Source organism: Fukomys damarensis, unplaced genomic scaffold (genome assembly GCF_012274545.1).
Source record: "Fukomys damarensis isolate Sample0158 unplaced genomic scaffold, DMR_v1.0_HiC HiC_scaffold_8, whole genome shotgun sequence".
Lineage (NCBI taxonomy): Eukaryota > Metazoa > Chordata > Mammalia > Rodentia > Bathyergidae > Fukomys > Fukomys damarensis.
Genome location: NW_022900920.1, coordinates 33174040 through 33198394, shown reverse-complemented (window position 1 = coordinate 33198394; position 24355 = coordinate 33174040). Strand labels below are relative to the sequence as shown.

Genomic DNA, 24355 nt, shown 5'->3' with positions numbered 1-24355 from the left:
GATTATTGGGGGGGACAGTAGTCATGGGGCATTAGCTGCTAATTGGGTCCATAATAAAGTTAATAAAGCTCTTATGGTCTTTACCATTAAGTGTAATTAAGGGGGTGCTCTGAGGCTAGGAGGGGGTGTTGGTGGGGAATGGGCACTGGGCCCTCACCGGCAGGAAGGAGCCAAAACAGGAGCAGGTGACAGGGAAGCTGCCAGCTGTGCCGAGGCTGGAGCTGCTCTAGCTTCTGGAGCCACCTCGGTTGGGTGCTCATCAAGTCCTCGGGCGTGGTGAGGTGGACAGGAAGGGAAAGGGCTGGCCGTGATCCGTTCCCCAGATGCCAGGAGACTGGTGACTCCAACCAGGTGTCCATACCCTTGAAGAGGCTCGGAGCCCAGAAGAGATTAGCTTCTGAGGACAGCAGTCAGGGACAAGCCGTGAGCCTTGAAGGGTGACCCTGGCCTCTGAAGGCTGTGTGAGCGTGGGCCTTGCGGCCACAGTATCCTCTTTTGCAACACGAGGGTAATAGCATGGTTGAGGGTTCCGGAGATTCTGTGGCGAGAGAAAACTAAGCAAGTGCCTGAGGCACTCTGATTGTTCCCATAGTTATTTTGCAGTTATGCAAGGGATGTTTCATGAAGTCTTATACCTGTAGGATATAGAAGGACTCCCCACCCCACCTGTCCCTGTAATGGAGTTGGTGGTTATTTTTCCAGAGTTTTAGGGATACTTATATATAAAATACATGCAAATGGAGAAATATCCCATTTTGTTTTCTTCCTTCTACACTGGAATGGTCTTTTGCATTATCTTGCACTTTGCTATTTTCCTCTCACTTTTGTCCTTGTCCTTTTCTATACCAGGACACATAGATCCCCTACACTTTTTGTCTGGCTGCTTGGTATTGTACAGCAGGGATGCATCACCATTTACTTAACTGTTTACCTAGTGATGAGCATTTAAGTTTTTTCCAGTGCTTTGTCATTTAACAACAGACCACTCATGTACTGTCTTTGTGTATTTCTCTTTTTTTTTCTTTTGCGGTGCTGGAGATTGAACCCAGAAAACCACATATACTAGGCAAGCACTCCACAGCCCATTTTATTGATTTCATTTTGAGGCAGGCAGGGTCTTGCTAAGCTACTCAGGCCTGTGATCCTCTGCCTCAGCCTCCTGAGTAGCTGTGTTTACCCATCTCCTGTGTATTCCTGTGAGCAAGAGTTCTGGAAATTGAAGCTATGTACATTTCATTTATTTATATTTATTCAAAAGCAAATTGTTTTTGAAAGGCAAAATATGTACAATATTTTAACAAAATCAGAGGGTAAAAGAGCACAACAGCTAAACTTTGGCTCCCTCCCTTCAATTCCCCTACTCACAGGTCACCACTATCACTTCTTTTTTTTTTTGTACCAGGGGTTGAACTCAGGACCTTGCACTTGCAAGGCAGGTGGTGGAACCACTGAGCCAAATTCCCGGCCACCACTATCACTTCTGAAGAACTTTTTAAGAGAGATTTTTCAAAGCTACCTGTATGCTAATTTGCATATTTTTCTTATCCCTGTTTTCCTAAAAGGTAGCATACTGTGCTGTGTTCTCTGCCTCAGTCTTGGCCGGCACCTTCTATCTATCCTGGTATCTTGGAGATCATCCCGGACAGGAATGGGCCACTGTTCTCTTGAACAGGGGCAGGGTGGGCCTGTCGCACTGGTTCTGAGCTTCCTCTCACCGGAAACCTGGGTTGCTTCCAGTCCTTAGCTCCCACAGTGCTAGAGTAAATGCCCTTCCCTCAGTGAGTGCACTTGCTCTCTGATACAGGGCAGGATGGTTGTAGGAAAATCCCTGGAAGCACAACTGCTGAGTCAGACAGTATATTCACTGAGGAATGCAACAGAGACGGCCAGATTGCACATGCGGATGGCTGTGCCAGGGGCCGCAGTGTGACAGTGGTAGAGGATGTGTTTAGTGTGCTGGGTTCAAATCCCACCACATCACCTGTGTAACCCACTGCCCTACTGGTCAGCGCTGCTCCCTGGGCCTGGGCTGCCACATCCACTGCTCAGCCCCTGGGAAGCAAGGGACCCACAGCAAGGCTTTACTCTAACCCAAAGTGCAGCTTCCCTGGGAGAGGTGGGGCAGGAAGGAAAGGATGGAGCTGTCCGCTCCCCTGAGAAGGCCACAGGGTAAACACAGTTGAGCTGCAGTGGGGTCAGGGGTTAATGCTGACGGAGCTACTGGGACACACTGTGAAAGCAAACAAAACAAGCTGAAGAAGGGGAGCGGCCGCCTGCAGTGACCGGCGGGTCACCGGCCAGCTGGCCAGCCTTCCTCTTACCCCCGCAGCTGCCACAGTGGGCGTGGGTTCTGGGTGCTGCGGGGCTTGTGGCAGGCTGGCTGGGCCCTCTAGCCCCAGGAGGGCAGCTTTGCACTGCCTGAGCCCCCGGTGCGGAGCCGGCAGGGTGGGCCTGGGGCAGCCTTGCCACCTGCAACACCCCTCCAGTAATCCCCTGCAGCCTATCTGGGAGCTTTGGGAGGCATTAGGGGTGAGCCTGGCGGCCACCCTGGAGCCAGGCACCACTTTGAGAGCATTCCTGGGCATTAGACCGCTGTCACAACCCAGCTCGTCTGCACCTTACAGAGCCCGGGGGCTTCTCTGCTGCAGCCGCTCCTGGCCTAATTACAGGTGTCCCTGTCGGGGTCAGCCGCAGAGTTAACATGGCTTCATTAATGGAGTCCGAGGATGAGCTGGGTAAACAGGGGATTACAGCTGAGGGAGGCTGGGGGGAGCTGGGTGCCTCATGGGTGTGCCACGCCCGCACCGGGGGTCACAGAGGCAGATGATGCTTTTCAGGGACACACATACGCACTCATGCACACAGGCCCCCGATCAGAACTCAGTGGTGCTGCCGAGGAAGCCCGGGGTGCTCAGGGCGGGGGTTCCTGGCAGGTGAGCAGAGCATTTCCCTCCATCCAGGACTCTGGTCTGCCGCTGCAGCCTCCTCCGTGCCCCTTCTGGCTCCGGCCGGGGCCATGACTGATTCTGAAGAACTGATCTGTTGGCAGGGTCAGTCAGAGCATGCTGGAGAAGGAGGGGTGTCCTCCCTCAGCCCCCCGAGTCCAGCCGTGAGTCCAGCTCCCAGAAGAACCCACACACCCACACGGTTCTGAGGCCAGGCAGGGCCACGCTGCCCAGATGTCACTAAGGAGGAGGAAGAGGAAGAGGAGGAAGGAGTGAGTGAGCCAGGCCGGGAGTGGCCGGGGGAGTCACTTAACCCCAAAGCCGCCACTGGTCTGTGGAACCAGCACTGATGGGGCCCAGCTGGAGCTGGCTGGAGACCAGAGACCCCCGTGTGGGAATGCCGGGAGGAGGCTCCTGGGTCAGCCGGGAGGACAGCACCCAGAGCTCTCTTCCCAGCCTTCCTGGGGTGTGGACACAGGGCTGGGCTCCCAGGCTGGGCGGCTTTTTCCAGTGCTCCCTCCCCCAGGCTGTTTCCTGATGTCACTCCAGTCCTGGCAGGGCAGCACTTGTGGCCCAGGGCGGGCAAGAAGGGGCTCAGAAACCTAGCCTCGACTGTAGCAGAGTGATCTCCCAAGGGTGCCTCCTTCCCTCTGTGTGCACCCAGTTGAGCAGTGTTCAGGAGGGGCTCCCACTGCAAAGGAGACCCTACTGCAGACCACCCACTGAAGTTCTCATCACAAGAGGGCCCCTAGGGCTAGGTGCCACCTGTTACACTTGGTCCTAGGCAGTCGGCACTCCTGCCCTGTGCTCCTGGTCTCCCCATGCCACCCTCCAGACCCCCCACATACTCTGGGCCCATAATTGAATATAAAGGCCCAGAAGCCAGTGCAAACAGCAAAATTAATCACCAGCAACCTGGCAGCCTCTTGCCATAGATCTTTCTCACACGTAAAATAGCTCATGTTAATCATTGCTGCTGATTTATTGTCTTCTCCGCCTTGTACATAAATTATTCACTATTGCCAGGCTGCCTGGAGAATCCCTGTAATGAGGGCTCCCCTCCTCCCTTCTCAGAGGTGCACCTTCAGCCCTCTGGGTCTATCCCTCTATGGATGTTTACTGGTCCGGCCAAGGCATGGGCCATGGGGGAGGAGCCTAGGGGGTGGTGAGCAGAGAGGTCCACTTCAAAGTAGTCTGCCTTCCACCCAGGAGACCTAGGGAACCCTCAGCTCCAGGAGCACAGGTACACCCTGGGGACCTCTCCTGTTCCAGACAGAGTGAGTAGCAGTGTGGGCTGGCTGCTGGGTGGGTCTGGGCTCCCCTAGCATCCCCACCTACCCTGGGGTCTAGGCTGCTCTCTCCTGCCACACCTTGGAGGGAGGGTCAGGGCCACAGACGGTGGGGGCAGTAGCTAAGTCAGTGTCCACCAGGTGGCAGTCCTGCAGCCCAGGACGGCAGCTCTGGCTGTGGAGAGCCCTCTGGAGAGGTAGGGTTGCCCAAGGAAAGAGGACAGGGAGTTGGTGGATTGGGACCTTGCTGAGGTGAAGGTGCTTAGTCTCTGTGGTACCGAAGACAAAACCATCTCAGCATCCAACCACACGGTGTCATCCTCCCTTGGGTTCATCTCAGAAGTGGGGTCCCAGACGGTGATGTCGGCAGAGGGACCCAGGAGGGGGCTGCACCCCACCTGTTGCTGGCCTGGCCCCACTTTCCCAAAGGGCAGCAGCCTGCCAGGGTTTCCCTCTCCAGGAGTCCCCAGAGGCAGTAAGATGGGAGCCACCGTGGAAGGGGTCAGTGGGGTCCACCGCCCACGCTCAGCATTGGAGCCCCTCTGCCCACTGCAAACAGGCAAGTCCGTAAGTCTGAGGCCCAGCCCGCTGCAGGGCCGCATGCCCTGCAAACTCACTGCTTGTCCTCCCCTCCTGCCACTGAAAGAGTGGAGAGCTGCCCAGAGATGCAAATGGGCCCCAGGATTCAGGAGGCCAGTGGCCTCAGCCCTGGGCTTGCTAGAAGGCTGTGGCTGGACACTGTCCAAGCCCTGGTCTCCTCCGCACTCCTGAAGGTGCAGTCTTGCACCACTCACTGAGGCTGGGCCAACACTGCAGTGGCATAAGGGCAGCACGCAAAGCGTCTGGCTGCGTGCTTCCCCAGAAACACGGGGCTCTGTCCCTTAAATCCCGTGAACCAGAGGGTGGGGCTCTGGAACACAGCCAGCTCCCCTAGGAGTTCTAAGAAAACATCTGACCTGTGGACCCCCTTGGCTGTCCTTGCCTAGATGTCCTCCAGAAAGCCCCTTTCCAGGCTCCCTGGTGGTACTTGGGACACTGGCAGGTCTTCCTGGCTCCTGGTATTGCCTCTGGGTGCTGACGAACTCCCAGTCCAGTCTGTCCCATCTGTGACCAGCAGAATTTCTCCAAGTACAACTCCTCCAGCCCCAGACCTGGAGAGCTGCAGTCCAGACAACGGCACTGTCACCAGGTCCCCTCAGCCCGACAGCCGCAGCACAGGAGACTTGGAAGAGCCCGCTGGCGCCCCCACAGGCCGCACACTTCCCAGGGAAGCCCAGACCAGGCTGGGTAATCAAGGCTGTTCCTGGTGGTCCTGGTGGTCATCTGAGCCCGACTTCCTAAAGACGGCTCGTCACTGGCTCCTCCCTCCTGCCAGCTCTGGCTGCCACACCCCTCCTGCCTGGCCTCCCTGGCCCCTGTCTTCGTGTCTGTCTTCACATTTGTTTCAGGGCTGCCTCAGCCTAGCTTGTTTATTCTTCAGGGGGTCCAAGTGGGTGTTTCAGCCCCAATTATGCTCTGGCCACAGCTACCACAGCTACCAAAACAAATGTCATGGGCGTCAGAGGTGGGGGAGGCTCAGACAGGCTGGTGCCAGGGGGCCTGATAAAGGGGAATCCGCTCCAGTCTGGAGGTGATGAGAGCTCCTTCTCGCGATGGGGCCCTCGGGAGCAGGGGCTCGTGGGTAATTGGCCTCCTCAGCTAGGTCCGACCACAGGGGCACAGCATCCTGGCCTCGGCGCCTCCCCTGCATCCCATGTCTGCTGGCCTCCTGTAACAGAAGCTTGTGCGGGGTGTGACGTCCCTCTCCAGCTGCTGGCCAAGCTTGGCCTTAACTTGGAGGAAGAGGAGTGACTCCTCAGTCCGGCCCATGGAGACTTCCTACCCCTCCCAGACTGTGGTGGGTGTCCAGGTAAAGAAGTACAAGTGGGAGATTCTAGACCCAGTCCTGCGGCTCACACGGTGCCTTGGCCTCCCGTCTCCAGATCACTTAGCAGGAACCGTCCTGGTCTGTACACCAGGGAGCAAGATCTCGACTCCCAGTGCAAGGTCCCTTCCCCCGGGGGGATGGGAGGAGAGTGTTGGGCTGCTGGTGGCTGGTTCTAGCTTCTATCTAGAGCTCTTAGGACAGGGTGCCAGGCCTCTGACACTGGAAAGGGGCCAGCTTCTCTGCACTGTGACCGGAGCCTGGGCCTGGCTGAGGCCACACTTGCACCTCTTGGCTGTGCTGGCCCGGCTGGGAGGACCGCATCTCACGGCTGCTCACACACAGTACCCACGTCCACTCCCACTCCGGCTTGTGGCTCTGCCCCAGAAGGGCCCCCTGCATGCCTCTGCCCATCTGGGACCACTGCCACTTCCATGACGACAGAAGAGACAGCAGGGAACCAGGTCCCAACACTTCCCCGTGCAGGTGTGCAGTTCGATCTCCCGTCAGACCACAGGCGGGCGGGCCTCGGGTCTCTGCTTTAGAGATGAAGCTCTGCTTTGTAGGCGCCAGGGGCTCCTGGAGACTCCCTGTCAGAAAGCCGAAACACCAAGAAGGGGTGGAACCGGATGCAAACCCGTGAGGTCTGACTTCTGCACTGGCTTTGGCTGCAGGCTGCAGGCTTGCTCTGGATTTGCCGAAACAGCCTCTTGAAAGTTCAGGGCTGTGGCTTCCGGGGCCATCTCTCTGTGACCGATTAGGACTTCAGGGCTGAAGAGACCTTTTGGCCGCTCAGGGCTGGGGAGCCCAGGGATCCCACTGAGACCGGGGAAAGGCAACTCTGAGCTGGAAAGGACCGGCTGCTTGCACTTCGCTTCTCTGCTGGCTCCCTGAGGGGTCTGAATGAGGCCAGGTCTCAGGTTCTGATCCCCGCTCAAGCCTGGCTGCTGCCCAACATAGGCAGCCTCTGCCTGGGCTGGAGACATGGCGCTCCAAGTGGAGGAATGTGAGGGGCTGTCTGCGCCAGGCGTCTGCTTCCCAGTCCCAGCCCATGCCCAGTGGGGGAAGTGGGGGAGTGCAGGAAGCCCCCCCCGAAGGAGGGAGGGGCTCAGAACTCTGGGTGTTAGGCCCTGGGCAGGTCTGAGTGTGCACACTGGGCTGGGTGTGCGTCATTGTGGGACAGGTGGGGTTTGTGCGCCAGTGAGTGTGAACGTATGGGTCTTTAAAAGGATGAGTGTGCTATGCACACGAGCTAGTGTAACCATGTAGTGCATGGATGTTCCGGGGCACAACCGATTTTGCCGGCTAGCACCGCCCAGACGTGAGTGCAGACAGCATTCCCAGCCAAGGGCCTCGCAGGAAAACTCCCTGAAGATCCAGAGGCCGACCTGCTGGAGGCTTTGGTTGTGTTCATTCCTAGAGTGTCCCAGGCCGCAGACGAGGAGACCACCCCTCCTAGGGCAGTCGTGAGGCCCAATGGCAGGTGGGAACACTTTGTAATCTGTCAAGTGCAGGTACCTGGGAAGGTCTAGGAGCTGCTGTTGGCCCTGTGTCCCCCACTCCCACGTTCGTGCCCCATCTGGTATAAGCTAGAGATCAGCAGTGCCCCTGGGCTTCAGCCACATAACAAGGCTTGTAGTCTCAGGCTCAGAGACCTGGCTAGGGAGGGGGACAGTAGGAAGGGGCAGCTACTGCGTCTGTCCACCAGCTCCAGAGCTTCCCCAGGCTGCCCCTCAGCGGAACCAGCCGTTCAGCACCTCATTGCTCTGCTCCAGACGTCAGGGGCTCCTTCACCTACTCAGCTCCACACCCTGTGGGTTCTGCCCCCCACTGTGCCCCTTCTGACCTCCTGAGGCCCTCTCCCCCGTGATTCCAAGGCTCTGAGCCCTGTGTCCTGGCCACTGCCAGATCCCCTGTGTGTCTCAGGTTCCTCTGCTGCTACCAGGACCTGTGCTTGTGGTTGGAACCTATCTCCTTAACACAGTGAGCTCAGCCTTCCCTGTACCTCAGAGCGGAGCCCCTGGGGAGGACTCCAGTTCGGGGGCCCAGGCTGCACCTGACCAGACTTCATGGGACGGGTCCCAGGCAGCGAGGTGGCGCTCAGGCTCCGGCTATTCTGCCGTGCAGCCAAGCTCGGGGTTCGCTGCTAACTTCTCCCAACCTTCCCTGGGGAAAGAGCCACCTGGGATGCTTGGTAAATGTGTAACAGCCCTCCCCTCCCAGGGAAATCTGACCAGATGTGTCTAGGATGGGTCCAAGGAATCTGCCTTTTTAATAAATAGCTCAGATTATTCTAATTTCCAGCAAAGGTCAGAGATCCTAGTCCAGAGCAGTGCTTCTCAAATGTAAATGGGCCTTACCTTGGCATGCCCAGGGTCTCTTGTTAAGCTGCACGTTCTGTCCAAGAGACCAGAGGAGAGTTCTGTCCAGCCCGAGTGTAGATGAGGGGTGATGGTAAGTGGTGACATGCGGAGGAAAGCCAGAACCTCATGAGCCAGGACAAGGAGCCTGGACTTGACCTCAGGGCGGCGAGGAGGCATCAAGGGGTTTTTCATGGGGAGGAGCTTGTTCAGACATGTGTTTTTATTTTTTATTTTTTAATTTTTTTGGTACCAGGGATTGAACTAGGGTCCTTGTGCTTGCAAGGCAGGCAGTGGAACCACTGGGCTAAATCCCCAGCCCGAGACATGTGTTTTTAAAAGACTATTCTTGTGGCCACAAGTTGCCACTGTCCAAGTGAAAGGCAGGAGCCAGAGCTGAGGAGGAAGGAGGGGACAAGAAAAGGGAGTCAGTCACCCTCCAGCCTGGCTGCTGACCAGCCGCCCCTGCCCCCCGCCCCATGAGAAGAGTGCAAGCACGTCCCTGCCCGGGAAGCTTCCCTCTGGCATACGAACCCCGGGCCTTAGGATCCTGTGGGCCTGGGGTAGGGCAGGCCACAGGAGCCAACCTGAATAGTCATGGAGCTGGGGTCTTGGGGAGCCCTCCCCTTGACCCTCAGTGACTCTGGAGCTTCCATGAGAGCAGTTGCTGGGAACTGGAGGCTGCTGCAGAGACTCGGTCTTCAGAAACCTCTCCGGCTCTCTTCTAGGCAGTGAAGCCAAGAAGGGAAATCCAGGTCCAAGAAGCATCTCTGCCCTTGGTTCCCATCTGGTGGGCCCTAAGTGCCCAGACGCCTCCTTTGGGTCACTCTGGCACACCGGCCGTCTGCCCTGCCCAGCCACCTTCCCCACGCTGACTGACCGCCTTTCAGACCTCCACTCCAAGGACTGTGGCCTGTCATTTTCCTCTCCGGAGCCAGGTCTCCCTGCTTATAGCTGGCTCCTGGCTCAGCACCCTCCCGCTTGCTCCTCAGTGGTTCCCAGGCTGCTCTGCCACCTCTCGCAGGCACGGTGCCCCCATGACACAAGCGTGCAGCAAAGCAGAAGTCCAAGCCCTGTGTGCCAGGAGGAGAGGATGCTGCAGTTGACACCCGAAGTCCCTATTCTTAGTGTATCCTTATGTAGAAAGGAGTTACTAGGGTGAAGAAGGGCATTGTTAATTTTAATGCAAACAGCTGAAATACCCTAAGAGGGCTAAACAGACTGATACAGCTTCCAGAAGCAGATAGCCAACCCCACTTATACACACCCTCTCCCATGCCAGAGCCTGTTGATACTTTGAATTTTTGCTAGTATAATGGATCGAGCAAGAACAAATCCTGTTTTAATTTACATTTCTCTAATTATGATTTAATTTCTTGCCATGTGAGAATATTTTCCTAAATTCATTGCATGCTTTGTATTTCTGTTTCTATAAATTGCCTGTTCATATACTTGCCCATTTTTTTGGTTGTTGTTGTTTTTGTTTTTTGTACGATCTCACTGTGTAGTTCACAGTGGCCTTGAACTCACTATGTAGTCCAGGCTGGCCTCGAACTCACAGCGATCCTCCTGGCTCAGCCTCCTACATGCTGTGATTACAGGCATGCCCATTTTTCTATTGGGTTAAAAAAACATTTTTTTCTTATTGATGTATTGGAATTCTTAATTCTGGATGTTCAAATTTGCTCTATGTTAGTTACTTGTCCTTTGATGTCATGATTTTTTACAGCACAGAAGTTTTATATTTAGATATACTTGTGACTGTTTTCCTTTATGGATTTTATGGTTATTGTCTTATTTTAAATAGATTCTTCTGACATGAAAGTATTTAATTTTAGATTACATTTCCTTCAACATTTTCAGAGTCAGCTCTTTATTTCCTCTGGAATCTAGTTTATGAATGGTGTGATGGAGACAGTCCTTGCCTGATTTAGTTTGGAGACGGCTCACACACACTGTGGGTTCCTGCCCTGGGAGGCTGATTTGCTAACACCAATGGTGCAGCCATGATTTGTAAGCAATGACCAGTGCCAGGTGAGGTGAAGGAAGGGTGGGGTGTCCAGAGGGGACCCCAGAGTGAGGGGTCAGCGCAGCTCTCCTGTGCCCACCTCGGTGTGAGAACGGCTTCCAGGAGGAGAGCTGCAGTCGATGCCCATGGCATCCTGAGAGCCACCACCTGGCCCCTGGTGCCACCAGGCCCATGCACCCGTGTCTGTGGGCACAGGACATATGAGCCCCCTATTCCCCTCGCTAGCTTTGTGTCCCCAGATCCTCATGTTAGGAGGCTTTCTTCTCAAGGGCAGGAGTACCTGCTAATGGGGACAAATCATGCAGTTTTCCCTGGAAAGCCTCATTCCGCCCCTCCTGCCCCTGTCTGGCCTCTTCCATCTTTGGCTTAGCCTCTGCACATGTGGCCATTTGGGCCCATTAGTGGCCTCCTAATGAGTGGCTACCTTCACTCAGCTGGGGGGTCAGTTAGCAGCTGTGCACGCCCCACATGATTCATGCCCATCACAGTGTGTGCCTCACATACTCATAGCACTCGTGCATCCTCTGCTGACCGATTCTGACCCCGGCACTTAGAGAGAAGTCCCGTTCTGCTCACCAAGCAGAGAGTCCACACACCCAGCTCACCCCCAATTCCCACATTCACAGATGAGCAAATCCAGCTCAAAGCGGGGAAGTGTCTGCTGAGCTGGGACCCAGATCATTACTGAGCAGTCAGGAGAGAGACCAGCTGGCTCATGAACACCCACCTTGGCTGCCTGGAGCTGTGGGGCTTCAAAGGTAGCAGGTCCCAGGAAGATGTGTGGACCTGGAGGGGCAGGGACCCCGCAAAGCTGTGCTGTGTTTAATGGCAGGAGACAGCGGCTCCAGAGAAGCCTGCTTTGCCCTCTAGGTTAGCCCCTACTAGACAGCAGGGGACACCTCACATAGCTCCCCAGAGTCTGCCTGAGGGAGGGTAGGTTGCTGCTGCCCTACTCCTGGCCTGTTTTCCAGATGCCCCAGGAGCACAGGTATTGGAACAGGGCCAGGCCTGAGGCACACGGGACCCTGCGGGACAGTCTTGGCAGCCTGGGTCCCAGAGTCTTGACCTTGCTGGGCCCTTGGGAAAGCTGGGGCCTCCGTAGCTGGGGTTATGGCTGCCAGGTGCCAGCTCACACCTGCTGCGGCCCTAGCCCTCCAGGGCCTAGGCACTGTCCTGGGGCTGTGTTCCAGAGAGGAGTTGAGGACGGGTCTGGGGGCCTTCCGGAGCCTCCCCTGCCCCAGGATCTAGAAATCGCTCTCTCCCTGTCCCTTTCCCCACGCTGAGTCCAGGGCTGTGCCAGGAGAGCCTGGGAAGAGAGGCCTGGCTGCCAGAAGCTCTTTTGAGAAGCCTGGGAGCCCAGCAGGGTGACACAGAGCCCCGCAGCCTCTCAGTCCCCAGGCCCAATGCCCGCCTCCCTTCAGCAGGGCTCAGACAGCAAGTCCTCCCGACACTGAGCTCCCAGCACACCTTCACCTACCTGGGAGGCGTGGAGGGCCAGAGCCTCTGGTGGAGCCACCCTATGCCACTGTGGGATGGGCCGGCAGCAGGCTGGCGGGAGGAGGGGGATGCGGGCTCCAGGTCAGGGAGATGGGCTGGAATTCTAACTTCCCTGCTGAGGGCCTGAACGGCTGTGGAGAGCTACCCTGCTGCTAAGGTTTAACCCTCAAGTGAGAACATTAGACTGAGTTGTAAGGGTCGCACACCCCGTGCAACCTCCAGCAGGACCGGCCTTTGAGTGTGCGGACCATTTCCGGGAGATGTGCGCACCAATGAAGCCGGAGCAGCGGCTCTCTCTGGGAGCTGGGGCGGGGCTGGCGACGCAGCCCAGGCTTAGCTACTCAGGGCCCGGCTCCCCCAGCGCCCTCCCCGGTGGTTACCTTTGGGAGCGGTGGGACGCCGGGGAGACATGCTTTTCAGGCTACTTTCTCTTGTACCGTTTCAACTTTACTGCAGAGCATATTTTATGTTTCTTTGAAGAAAGGAAGGAGAGAGAAGGAACGATGGGCCGCTGCTGGCCGAGTAGCTAAGCTTTGTTTCAGTCAATGAATGGCACTTCTGTTGTTATCTGTTAATGCGTAGTAATCCCTCCTTCCCGGGGCGTTGGGTCTCCCTGTAAGAGTGATTTGTACATGAATTGCTCTGGAAATGCTAGTCATGATTAACACCTAGGTAATGATGTCTGTCTGTGCACAATTGAATATGTGAGCCAGCTGGCCCTGCCGGGAGGGGTTGTGCAGCCTTTAAGGGCCATTGTGCTAACGTCAGGGTGGAGGTGCAGAGCGGGGCTCAGCAGCCAGACCTCCTGGGCTGAAACCTGAACTGTTCACAGGAGAGGTGCTCTTGGCCAACCTACCCTCTGGGCCTCAGTTTTCACATCTTCAAAATGGAGCTGACGAGCGCACGTACTCTAGAGCACTGCTGCGAAGGTTAGAATGAGCGAGTGAGCAGGGTCACATAAGACTCGTAGAACAGCCCCGGGCCAGGCGAGGTGGCACGGGCCTGTCATCCAGCCCTTGGGGGTGCTGAGGCAGGAGGATCTTCATGAGTCTGAAGCCAGCATGGACTACGTAGTGAGGGCAGTCTCAAAAATACCAAAAAAAAAAAAAAAAAAAAAAACAGCATTGGCACATAGTAAGTGTTCCACAAACTACACTTCATTCTGTGTCTCCATGTGCCTGTGCTGATGTTTCTTATCCCGGGGAGGAAGAGCTGTCTTGGCCTGCCGTCCAGGCTGTGAGATGGCTGCACAGGGCTGCCCTGATACCTACTGCACAGCCTGGGTGCTCTGTGGAGGCTCCAGAAGCAGGCGAGGGAGGGTGACAGCCCTTCCGCGCTTCCAGGATGCTCCTGGGGGTGGCAGTGCCCCCAGGTGCCCCCCAGGTCACCTGAGTCAGGAGGGAGCCACTGGGGCGGGGAGGGGAAAAGGAGGTTAGACTCAGAGTCCTGCTCTGCAAGCTGAGGCCGGGAGAGGCATCCCCTCCCTCCAGGGGGAGCCCTCTGCCTGCCCCCATCCTGGGTGATGGCCTTCCCTCCAGTCCAGTCCACCCCACCTCAGGGAGATGCTGGGCACAAACAGGTTGGGCAGGTTTGGGTGAGGTGGAAGGGACCTGACTTGGGAGAGGGACCTGGCCTGGGTGCCAGGGTGGGCGGTGGCTGGGAAAAGAGCCCAGCCTGGAGGGAACTGGAGAGCCAGCTGCTGGCCTCCCAGTATAGGAGACACAGCCCTTTCTGGGGAAGGCCTGTGTTGGGGGACCTGAAGAATGTGTGCCCCAGGCAAGGGCAGTCGGTCAGGAGCGGCACATGTGGGGACTGCAGGACTATGGGTTTTCAATGGGTGCGCTTATTCCAGCCCCTCCACACAGCATGAGCACTGAGAGTCTGCCCGTGGGCTCCATGCATCCTTGGTGACACCAGTACAAGCACACGCAGTCAAACACATCCCCTGTGAGCACACACACACAATCCGTACGAATGTGCACATCACACCGACACAGCAGCCACAATCACAGTTTACGAAGCCGGCCTCCACCCCTGCAAGCATCCTTCCTTCTAACGGGCTTGTCCCTCTGTGGGGGGCAGGCAGCTTGGGGTTCTGAGCAATTGCAGGCAGACCTGAGGTCTCACCCCTTCCAGAATCTCAGGTGGGGCTCCTGGGGTGCAGGACCTACCCTTCTCCAGGCAGCTGCCTCAGAAGGAGATCCCAGAGAAGAGGGAGGTTGCGAATTGCGAGGGGTGAGCAGCCATTGCAGCCGGGATCAGGCGTGAGGTGCAGAGGAAGGAAGAGGACGCTGGGGCAAGTCGGAGAAGGGCCCTTGGAGGGCAGGTGGTGCAGGGACAGGCCTGGTGTGCAATTTGGGGCGTGAATGTTTCATTGAATTTCAGCATATTGAGGCAGCACACAGCTTACAGATGTGCGTTCTGATTTACTAGATATAAGTACAGGGGTAGTGAATTTTCACAGAGCACACACACCCATGTAAATAGCAACTCATCGCCCACCCCAGGTGCTGCCTGTGAACCCCTTCCAAGCACGGTGTGTCCCCAGGGTGACCCTATCCTGCCTCTCACACCTGCTTTTCGTTTGGGCTGTTTCAACGCTCTGCATGTGAATGTGTTACCCTGAGTGTATCACAGAGTGGGTTGACTTTTGTCAACTTCTGTTGCTCCACGTTATAGTCTTGACACCCATTCACACTGTCTGGTATGCTCTGTTAATGATACCCCAGGACATACACCCATCTCCCCCCAGGGTTACCCCTCCAGCCCTTCTGTTTATTTATTTTAAATTTGGGGGCAGGGTCTCTCTAGATCACCGAGCTGCCCTTGCAGTCCTGCCTCAGCCTCCAGTGAGCTGGGACTGCTCAGCCCCATAAACCCCAAGCACTGGGGCGGGCGAGGTGACACCCATCACAGCTGTGTCTGTGGTTCCACCACATGTGTGCACACTTAAACTGCTTACGTGCAGGCGCACACATAAGCACAAATCCACCCAGGTTTGGGTGCACACGGCCACTCTCCTTACGCACACACAGACATTCACAGACACTCAAGTGCAGCTTGAGAGGTGTGGTAGCCCCTGCTTTCACACACACGCTCACATGCATGCACGCGTGACTGCCCACTGTCACAGTGATGTGCTTGTGTACGTGGACACCTGCCCCTGAGAACTCACCCGCCTCACACAAATAGAAACACTCTCCTGTGGTGCCTCACGCCATGCACCCACTTCGCACACGCCTAAGCCCATTCATTCACTTGCTGGTGGCTCCCAGGCCCTCTGGCTCAGGCTTTGAACAGACAGCAGAGTGCGATAAAATCGACAGCTGAAAACTGTCCTGAAAGCAAAGCTGTACTTGTTGAGAAATCTGAGCTCTTACTGGAGGGACACAAGTGCCTGTGTCTGGGGCTGGGGGAGCGGGGAGGCGGGGGTGTCTCCTGGGCGCCTGTGGCCACCGGGCTGTTTCCATTATAAAACAACGATGAAAGGGCCGGCACAGGGAGACAAGGCTGTGAGTGAATAAGGCAGCCACCTCTGACCCTGGAGGTCAGAACCACAAGGAGGGCTGCGCAGACCAGCGCAAGTTCTCCAGCTCCAAGGCCTGGCCAGACTCCCACTGGAGGGGTTACTGGGACCCCTGGGTGAGGGCAGGGAATGGCTGAGGGAGCAGGGGTGGAGAAGGAAGCGGAGTATGGGAAGGCACCTGGGACCCTCGGCGGGGCTTCTGCTCCCTGACCCTGACGCCCCTCCGACCCTCAGGGTCTCTTACGTCTCCTGGGGCTCTGAAACCAGGATAGTCTTCCTTCTCCTGTTTAAGGCTTGGTTTGCTTATTTTTCTGATTAGCAGGAACTATAGGCAAACAGCAGTTAGTAAAAATAACAAACCCAGGACACACTACAAAGTCACCGGGAATCCCAGAAAAGCTGAGGAGCCCCTAGCTCTGCACCAGAACTCCCTGCCTCATGGCAAAACTCGAGTGCTGCTGGGGAGAGCAGGGATGGAGGCCCTGAGGTCTCTCATGGACCGTGCCTCTCCCGCTAGTCAGTCTGAGCTCCCATCTTGGGAAGGAGCACAGGAGCCAGGTGGTCTGGGGCCCCTTCCCCCGGCCTCCTCCTCCTCTCCCACAGCTGCCTTCTGGCTGCCCTACTACCAGGGCTGAAATTCACTTTAATCTGTAATCACCTTGGCTCCTATAAGTTCACCTGGCCAGGCCCCAGAAGAAAGTGCTTTGCAAGTGAGCCCCCAGAGAGCCTGTGTGTCACGGTCTGGGCAGTCCAGAAGCCACTCCGTTTCTTCCTCCACAGAGTGCTCTTGAAACAGGCCCTGAGAAGCCCTACGTTGGCTAGTGATCGTTAAGGTATCATCATTCAATATATATACAAAAAGAAATACACAGTTTTCACCAAATGACCAGAAGACTTGCAGGTGTCTACGTGAGGGACATACAGGGCAGGCAACAAGAAACAGGCCACTGCACCTCCAGCCCCCACCCTATCTGTCCTGACTCAGAAAAGCAATAGAGGAGAGGGTGTGAAGAAAGCAGACCCACTTCCCTGTCAGCTAGCAGATTTATGCCGGGTCGAAGTCTTTTTTTGCCCCAGTACAAGGGATGGAGCCCACAGCCTTTGCTCTGAGCCACATCCCTAGCTCCTTTTTAAAAAATGTCTTATTTGAGATAGGGTCGTTTTTTAAATTTTGAGACAGGGTCTTACTCTGTAATTCAGGTTGGCCTTGAACTCACTGTGTAGCCAAGGCTGGCCTTAAACTCATGGCAGTCCTCCTGCCTCAGCCTCCCGAGTGCTGGGATTACAGATGTGTGTCACCACGCCCGGCTGAGACAGGGTCTTGTAAATTGCTAAACTGCCCAGGTTGAACTCCAGCTTGTGGCCCTCCTGCTTCAGCCTCCCAGAGTGCTGGGATGACCGGCCTGTGTCACCACCAACTTGGGCCACAGACTCAAAGTGAGTGAAGTCTGAGCTTGCTGGAGGAGCCCAGTGCAAGAACTCTCCAAGCAGGACAGTGGGCCACGGCCAGAGCCCCGCTGGAGGAGCTGCCCTGTGCAGTGAGACATGGCCAGCAGCTGAGTGCCCAGAATGCAGCCCCTCTGCCCCGGCACCAAGCCTGTCCCCCTCACTCCCTGATGGTGACTCGGTCTGTCCCTGAGGGAAGGGGTTCTGACCCACACTCTAGGAGCAGAAGTCCAGGCCCAGAGGCCTATGTGCACCAAAGTTACCCCTGGCCAAGTCCCTTGTCCCGACATGAAGGCAAAATCTAGGCGGGCTTAGCTTCAAAACTAGCCAAAGACCTAGGAGACCCAGGCACTGGGGAACCAAACTCTGTTTCCTGCCTCCCCGGGCTGCACCTGCCTCAGCTCTTGCGAGGAGCCCCTCTGGGACAGACTATTTTGTGGGCTTTGTGTGAGTGGATGGGTTTAAAGCTCACAGTAACACCATGCGGATTTGCTGTTCTTATCCTGCTCTACAGGTGACAGAACTGAGGCCATGCTGCTGGTCCAGGGTCAGCCAAGTTTCAAGCGAAACATTGGAATGGGAACCCCGGAAACCTGGCTGGCAGGTGTGCCGCAGGTGGCTGCAGAGCCAGTCAGAAGGCGGGACTCCTGCCTGCGCCTGCGCCTCCCCACACCCGGCACCAACGTCGCTCCAGGACTGGCAGCCAAGTGGAAGCAGTGGCAGCTCTCCCTGTCCTCTTCCTACTAAACTCCTACCTTCTTAGCGACCATCTGCAACATCGGTTGTTTACGTCAGTCATAACACTCATCCCTTGGTCTTTATCAAGCAAGGTTCAAAAACCTAGGCTTGGGCTGGGATGCTGCTCAGTGCTGGGGAACCTGCTGCCCATGTAAAAGCACTGGGCGGGATCCCCAGGACCGGGCAAGCCAAGCCAAGCAGAAGATGTGGGCTTTTCTGAGCTGAGCTAATTTGGGGGTGCTGGAGATTAAACCCGGGTCCCTGCACGCGCTAAGTACACACTCTACCACTAAGCTACATCTCCAGTCTATGAACTTCAAATGTTAAAAATTTCACATTGCACTGTTCCGATACTTACTATGTTTTCCTACGTCTTTACCTCCTCAGAGCCAGCCTTCATTATTTAAGGCATCTTGCACTTGTTTCCTATGACTTAAAATAGACTTACTTTTAAGCGGTGAGGCTTTCTCAAGCCATCCATTGACTGGTTTGCTGTTGTTCCCTCCTGTCTCCTGCCATGGGTGAGGTTGTAACTATTGCAAAGCCCCGTTCTGTTCCATGATTTGAATGTCTATTTTAGTGCCTATGTCTCATTGTTTTCTCGTGCTTGCCATAACAAGATGTGTTATAGTCCAGCTTGCCTTCTTTAGAAGATTATTTGATATATTCACTATTTACTCCTAATTTTTTTCCCAGTACCGGGGATTGAACTCATGACCTTGCTCTTGAGAGGCAGGTGTGGTGCCACTGAGCTAAATCCCTGGCCCCTCACTATTTATTCTTTATCAGACACTTAGAGTCATTTTTCCTCCATGAGTTTCAAGAAGATTTCTCATATAACATTGATCAGCAGGGCATTAAGCCTATAAATTATCTCGGGGAGTATCGGCACTTTGGCGGCTCTTGGAATCTTTGCCTTGGGACGCAGCCCTGTCACGTTTCTGCGTCGTCTCGGTGGCTGTGCTCCGTCCCTTTGGCTGAGTCCCAAATGGGTTAGACACTCCCTCCATGGTGGGTATCTGGGCTGCTTCCAAGGTTGAGCTATTGCTCAGAGCGATGCTGCAGACATCGTTGTACAAATTACCATTTCATTTCCTTGAGATGCTTCCAAAGTGGAATTATCTGATCAAAGGGTGCAAACATCAGCACGGCCCATTACATAACTCAGAGAGGATGGGACCAGCTTACAGCATCACGTTGGGAGAAATACCCACTTTCCCAGAAGAAGTCCTTGGGCAGCTGGAAGACCTAAATGAGTGGCCTGTTCCTAAGGTGAAGAAACAGTCCTGGGGGTGAAGAAGGAACCTGAGGGCGAAGTTCTCTGAGCCCGCAGGGAGTAGCCCGCTCCTCCTGCGCCTGTGGCTGCCCTGCCCCCGGGTCCTTCTCAGAATCGGCTCCCTGCCCATGTGGAAGCCCAGTTCACTCTTATGTATTCAGCACATGTCTGTGAAGCATTCGTTATACGGTGGGCACTCGTCTAAGCACTTTACAAACATGAACTCACTTGCTTCTTCTAATTCCTTCACAAGACAGATCCTCTTTTTATCACCCCATTTGGAGGTGAGGAAGTTGAGTCACAGAGCAGCTTGCTGTAGGTCATATGCCTGGAAGGGTTCAAAGTCAGGGAGTCTGGCATAAGTCACTAACTTCTGGGTAGAACTCCCTTGCCTAGCCATAGTCAGCTTGAAGCTACCCTTCTTTTTCTGGGTGCTGCCTTGGTCCCAGAAGCCTCAATCCTCAGAAAAAATCTCTAAATCTTCACGTGCTTGGTTTTGGACCCTCTTCCACTGGCCTTCCAGGGACCTCTTTCTGCTATGCAGACACCCTGCCATGTGCCAGCTGCTGGGCTATGCACTGTCCTATCTTTTCATCTTTTAAAATCTTTACCACAATCATACAAAATGGTAGCACATCCTCATTTCATAGAAGAGGAAGCTGAGAATCAGAGAGGTATATTGCCCGGCCCCACGGAGCCAGTGGGGTGGAATTGTATAGTTGGTCAAACGCGCCTTTGGCTTTTCCATTGCATCTGTCCCCTCTCTGGCCTCCTGAAGCCCCACCCTTTACCTATTCCATTTCCCTTTGCCCTGCTTGGTTTTCTTGGAGAACTCAGAAGTGAAAACCAATTCACACTGTAGTCCAGCGGCTCCTCCTGTCATTTTACCTTCTGGTTTTTGGAACGAGGACCACACCCCGAGAGAGGCCCAAATAGCTCCTTCCTTTCCTGCCTCAAAGTACACACCCTTTGGAGCCTGCACACCGGGTTCCCACTTCCTGCCCTAGGCTTTTCAGTGGTTTGCCAAACGCAGATGACAGGCAGGTTCTGATTGCAGTGGGCAGGCCACACCCCAGCTGAGTTTTCGTCTTCCTACCTCTCCAGGTCCTCTGGGGTGACTCACAGCTCTGGTACCTCAGGGGCGTGGCTCTCCCAATCCCATCATGCAACTGTACGAGCTCCAAATTCCCTGGCAAACATTATGAAGTGCGTACAGAGTCCCCACCTCGGACGAGCATAAGCGGAGCCATTTCCCTAATTCCTGGCAAATGGGAGGATTTGAAAAAGTGCTTAGCTCAGCAGCGCAGTGCTTGCCTAGCATCCTCAAGGTCCTGCACCCCTCCCCATTCACAACTCTTTAGCATGTCTACTGGTTGTGTCTGAGTACCCTTTTGTGTGGCTACGCACACCTGTCCTGGGTTATGCGCTTCTTAGAGCTCCCTCTGGAGTAGGAGAGACAGCACAAGTGCGCGACAGCATGTGTGTTCATATGCAAACCCTGCGTGGCGCCATACACCTGTAATCCCAGCGCTCTGGGAGGCTGAGGCAGGATAGCAAGTTCCAGCCCAGCCTGGGCACCTCAATGATTCAGTGAGACCCTGACTCAAATGAAAATAAACAGGGTTAGGGAATGTAGCTCATGTGAAGGCCCTAGGTTCAATTCCGAGTACAGGGGCAGGGAGATAATTCATGGATGTATTTTTGAGAGTGAGGCCTCTTTGTTCTTCTGAATTTGTATGTGAGCGTATTTGTGTACCCACCACGTACAAGTTGTGTCAAACCACTGCTTAGGAAGGTTTTCCATTCCCAGAATCCTGGACAGGAGAGGAGAGAGAGAGGGAGAGGGAGAGATGAGAAGGGCGTCAGGGCGGACCCTTCATGAAAAGCAAGATGTTGTGGTAAATCAGGAATGTCCCACACAGCCAGGCAAGGCAACACCCCTGGGAATCTCAGCACTCTGGGAGGCTGAGGTAGGAAGGTCACAAGTCCGGGCTCAGCCTGGACGGGGCAGTGACTTAGTGAGACTCTGTCTTAAAAAAGAAATTAAAAGGGCTGGGCATATAGCTCAGTGAGAAGGGCTTGGGTTCAATCCCTGGTACCGCAAAAAGAAAAAAAGTAGATAGTTTCCGACAGGTGTAAGCAGCCAGACAGCAATGGCAGGGAGCTGGATGTCAGCACAGCTGGCCTAACTTGGTGTAGCCTGCTTGTCGCGAAAGTGACTGACTGAGGGCTGTGGTGTGTTCTTTGTGCCCGCTTGACAATGCCCACAGACTCCAAGGCCTCTGTGAGGCTGGGATGGTCTGGCCTTGGGAGAGAGGTGGGAGAGACTGGCAAGAGCTCCGGATGCCCATAAAGCAGCAAGCCTGTGCCCCTTACCTACTGCCTCCTCCTCCCAGAAGCTGGGGAAGGATTTGCTGACTTCAGAGGAGGGTGGGAGGAGGGCAGTCTCTGAGGTGAGGATGCTTTTGCTGAGACTGCAGGCTCCTCCCTGGCTCCTCATTACTGAGGCCTTGGATGAGACCCCTCTGTGTGTGAAGGCTGAGGAGGACTGGCTGGGAAGTGGCTAGGCCAGCAGCTCCAGGGCAGGCTGAGGCCAGGGCTGGTTCTCTTGACCTTGAGGTCTGTCTGCACTTTTCTGCCATGGAAACTCCTATTTTTCCGGGTCTTTTTTCTGCTGCTTTAGCCTTGCCCTCTCTGCCCGACCCTAGCAGGTCTCAAGGAGGGGGTTAGGGAGGCAATGAAGGAACCTACTCTGTCTGAAGAAGTCAGCTAGGGAGCAGGACCAACAGCTTTCAGTCCCAAGGGCTCTCAGGCTAGTAGGATGACAAACATTTTACACAAATGTCAACAGCGTTTCATTGTTATGTTGATTCTGACGTGGCTGGATGAACCAAAGGCAGAATCTCCTATGCCTCTTTCATAAACAACAAAAGCAAAGGTCAGAGAAGTTAACTGATATATTCACATTCACACAGAAGCCGTGTGGCTGGGCCTCAGATTCAGATCCATGAACACACACACACACACACACACACACACACACACACACACACACGGACTTTCAGAAACCCTGCGCTATTGGCCACTTGAGGAGACTCGATAATTATGCGTGGAGAGCTCAGGACAGGCAGGATTGTGAGGTAGTTTGTGAAGTAGGAGTAGGGATAGGAATTGTTTTTTGAGCACGGGGTGAGAGGAGTTGCCAGGGCTTTGCGGCTTTGGAGGGGCTAGAGAGGGAGGTGTGAGAGTGTTTTCTATCCTGTATCTACTGGGCCCAGGGTTAAAGTAGCAGGAAGAGACTGTGAATGACTCAGAAAACCAGTCAGTTAAGAGCCTAGAATGGAGAGGGAGGGAGTTTGGGCTTCTCCCAGGTAGGAAGTGCAGAGCTGTGATTTCCTAAGGCAGGGAAGACAGGTCCTATAAACCTGTCAGCGGAAGGAAAGGGGGCTCTCCCTGCAGGATGGATTCAGGAAAGGGGGCAAGAGCTGTGTCTGAGCAATCCCCAAAACAGAAAAATAAGCGGGGAGAGAGCGTCAAAAAGGCTCCTCACCCGGGCAAAGCTGCCTCTGGAGAAGGAGTCTGGAAGGGAATCCCAGGCCAACGCAACCGGGGGAGAAGGGTGCAGGCCCTCTGCACCTCCAAGGGGGCAGCCACCCCACGACCATTCTCAGTGAGCAGCGGCTGGATCTCCACAAGCTCAAGATCCAAACCCCGCACCTCACTGAGAGGTTATTAATAGGGAGTTTGTCTGGTGTCAGAGCATAGACACGAACTGCATTAGCATTACCCCATAATCTTGTTTAGTAAATGCTTGCGCCGTTCATCTCCTGTAATTGCATTGGGAAGATGCAATATTTATGAAAGGGGAGAGGGGAATGTCACTGCTCATCTCCATGCAGCAGTAAAAGTCCCAGGAAATGCTGTGGGGCTGCTGGACCGGGCCTCAGTCTGCCAGCTGGGCAGGGTTGCTGTCTGAGGGTTCTGAGTGGCCCCACTGGCTGCCCCTGGCCCAGAGCTTCCCTGCAACCTTTCTAGAGCCTAGAGCAACAGTCCAGGAGGTGTTGGCAGAGGCAGTGGGCACTGCTCCCCTTGGCACGGCCCTGGCAGGTGCATCGGGTCCTTCTGCTGGGCACAAGACTACAGGCTGCACTTCTGTCCAAGGTGGAATTTCTTTGCCGGGAGGCTAACCCAACACAAAGCCGAAAAACAGGGGGCTAAGGTCTGCATACCCCGAATTTAACAGTCACGGAGACCAGAGATGGGGATGAATGGGCAGGGGTCCTGGCAGGGCTGCCTCTGGAGAAGTCTGGCCTGAAATGACCCCCAAGCCCACTGCAGCGCCAGAGCCCTGGGCGGTAGTCTCTTCCGCCCTCCCAGGATGCCCTCGGGACTGGGGACAACTCACCAGGTCTCCTGCAGGCCCAGAAAGGTGGCAGACATGCAGCGTGCCCCACGGTGTGCCCACTCGACCTGCAGCCTGGGCTCTGACGCCCGGCTGGTGCTGTTAGTGTTCAGATCACTACAGGTAGGGTCTTGCTGAAGGACAATTCTGGCTCTGGTCTGCCCCTGGGCACTTGCAGTTTAGGAGTAGGACAGACACAGAAAGGTCTCTGCCTCTGCTGTCACAGGCCACCAACAGAGGAAGGGAGCTATTTTCCAACCACATATGGGGGTGCTTTCTGTGTTGGGGATCTGTAGTCAGAATCTCCAGCAGCTGTTGGTAAGGAAACATGGAAGAGTAAGGTGACTGTGGAAGTAGGGCTGACGGCGGTGTGTGTGAGTGCACAGGTGCCAGACAAGGACTTCCCGTCAGACCCAGGCCATGGTGCCAGGGCTCAGGCCCAGCTCCCTGGTATTGGAGCTGGGGGCCCCCAGGGGTGGGAAGCTGCTCTCAGTAGTACCCCTATCATTCTTCCCCACATCCTGCCCTGCACGCTGCTGTACACAGGCCCACAGCTCCCTCCCCACGGCACGGGCATTTGCACACTCCTGAAGAGGGCCGCAAACCCGCTCACCACTTCCACGAAGGCACCCAAATGGTCTCATTCCCACCAGGCCGCCTGCCCCTAGGTTCCCCAGGCCTGGCTCGGAAGGGAAGGGGCGCCTGAACCACGGCAGCTGAGAGCGGGGAAGAAGGGCGGCCCGCGGCCCCTTCCCCTCGCCAGCTCCCTCCCGCGGGCCCATTAATCACCGCGAGGTGTCCAGTTGGGGATCCGCGCCCAGTGCAGAGCGGCCTGCGGGACAATGGGATTATTTCCGGGGGGAGAGGCCGCCTCGGGCCGGGCGCAGGCGGCGGCGCTTCCTTCGCTCCGTGCTCCCTCGGCA

At 55.5% G+C, this 24355-nt stretch overlaps 1 protein-coding gene across 1 annotated transcript in view; it reads left to right on the top strand.

The window, feature by feature from the left end:
* Positions 1–7142: 7142 nt before the first annotated feature.
* Positions 7143–24355, top strand: part of Tlx1 (T cell leukemia homeobox 1) — a 28787-nt gene continuing 11574 nt past the window's right edge. Inside the window, exon 1 of the mRNA XM_033761250.1 lies at positions 7143–7164. Coding sequence (XP_033617141.1) covers positions 7143–7164 — 22 coding nt within the window. The remainder of the gene's footprint in view (positions 7165–24355) is intronic.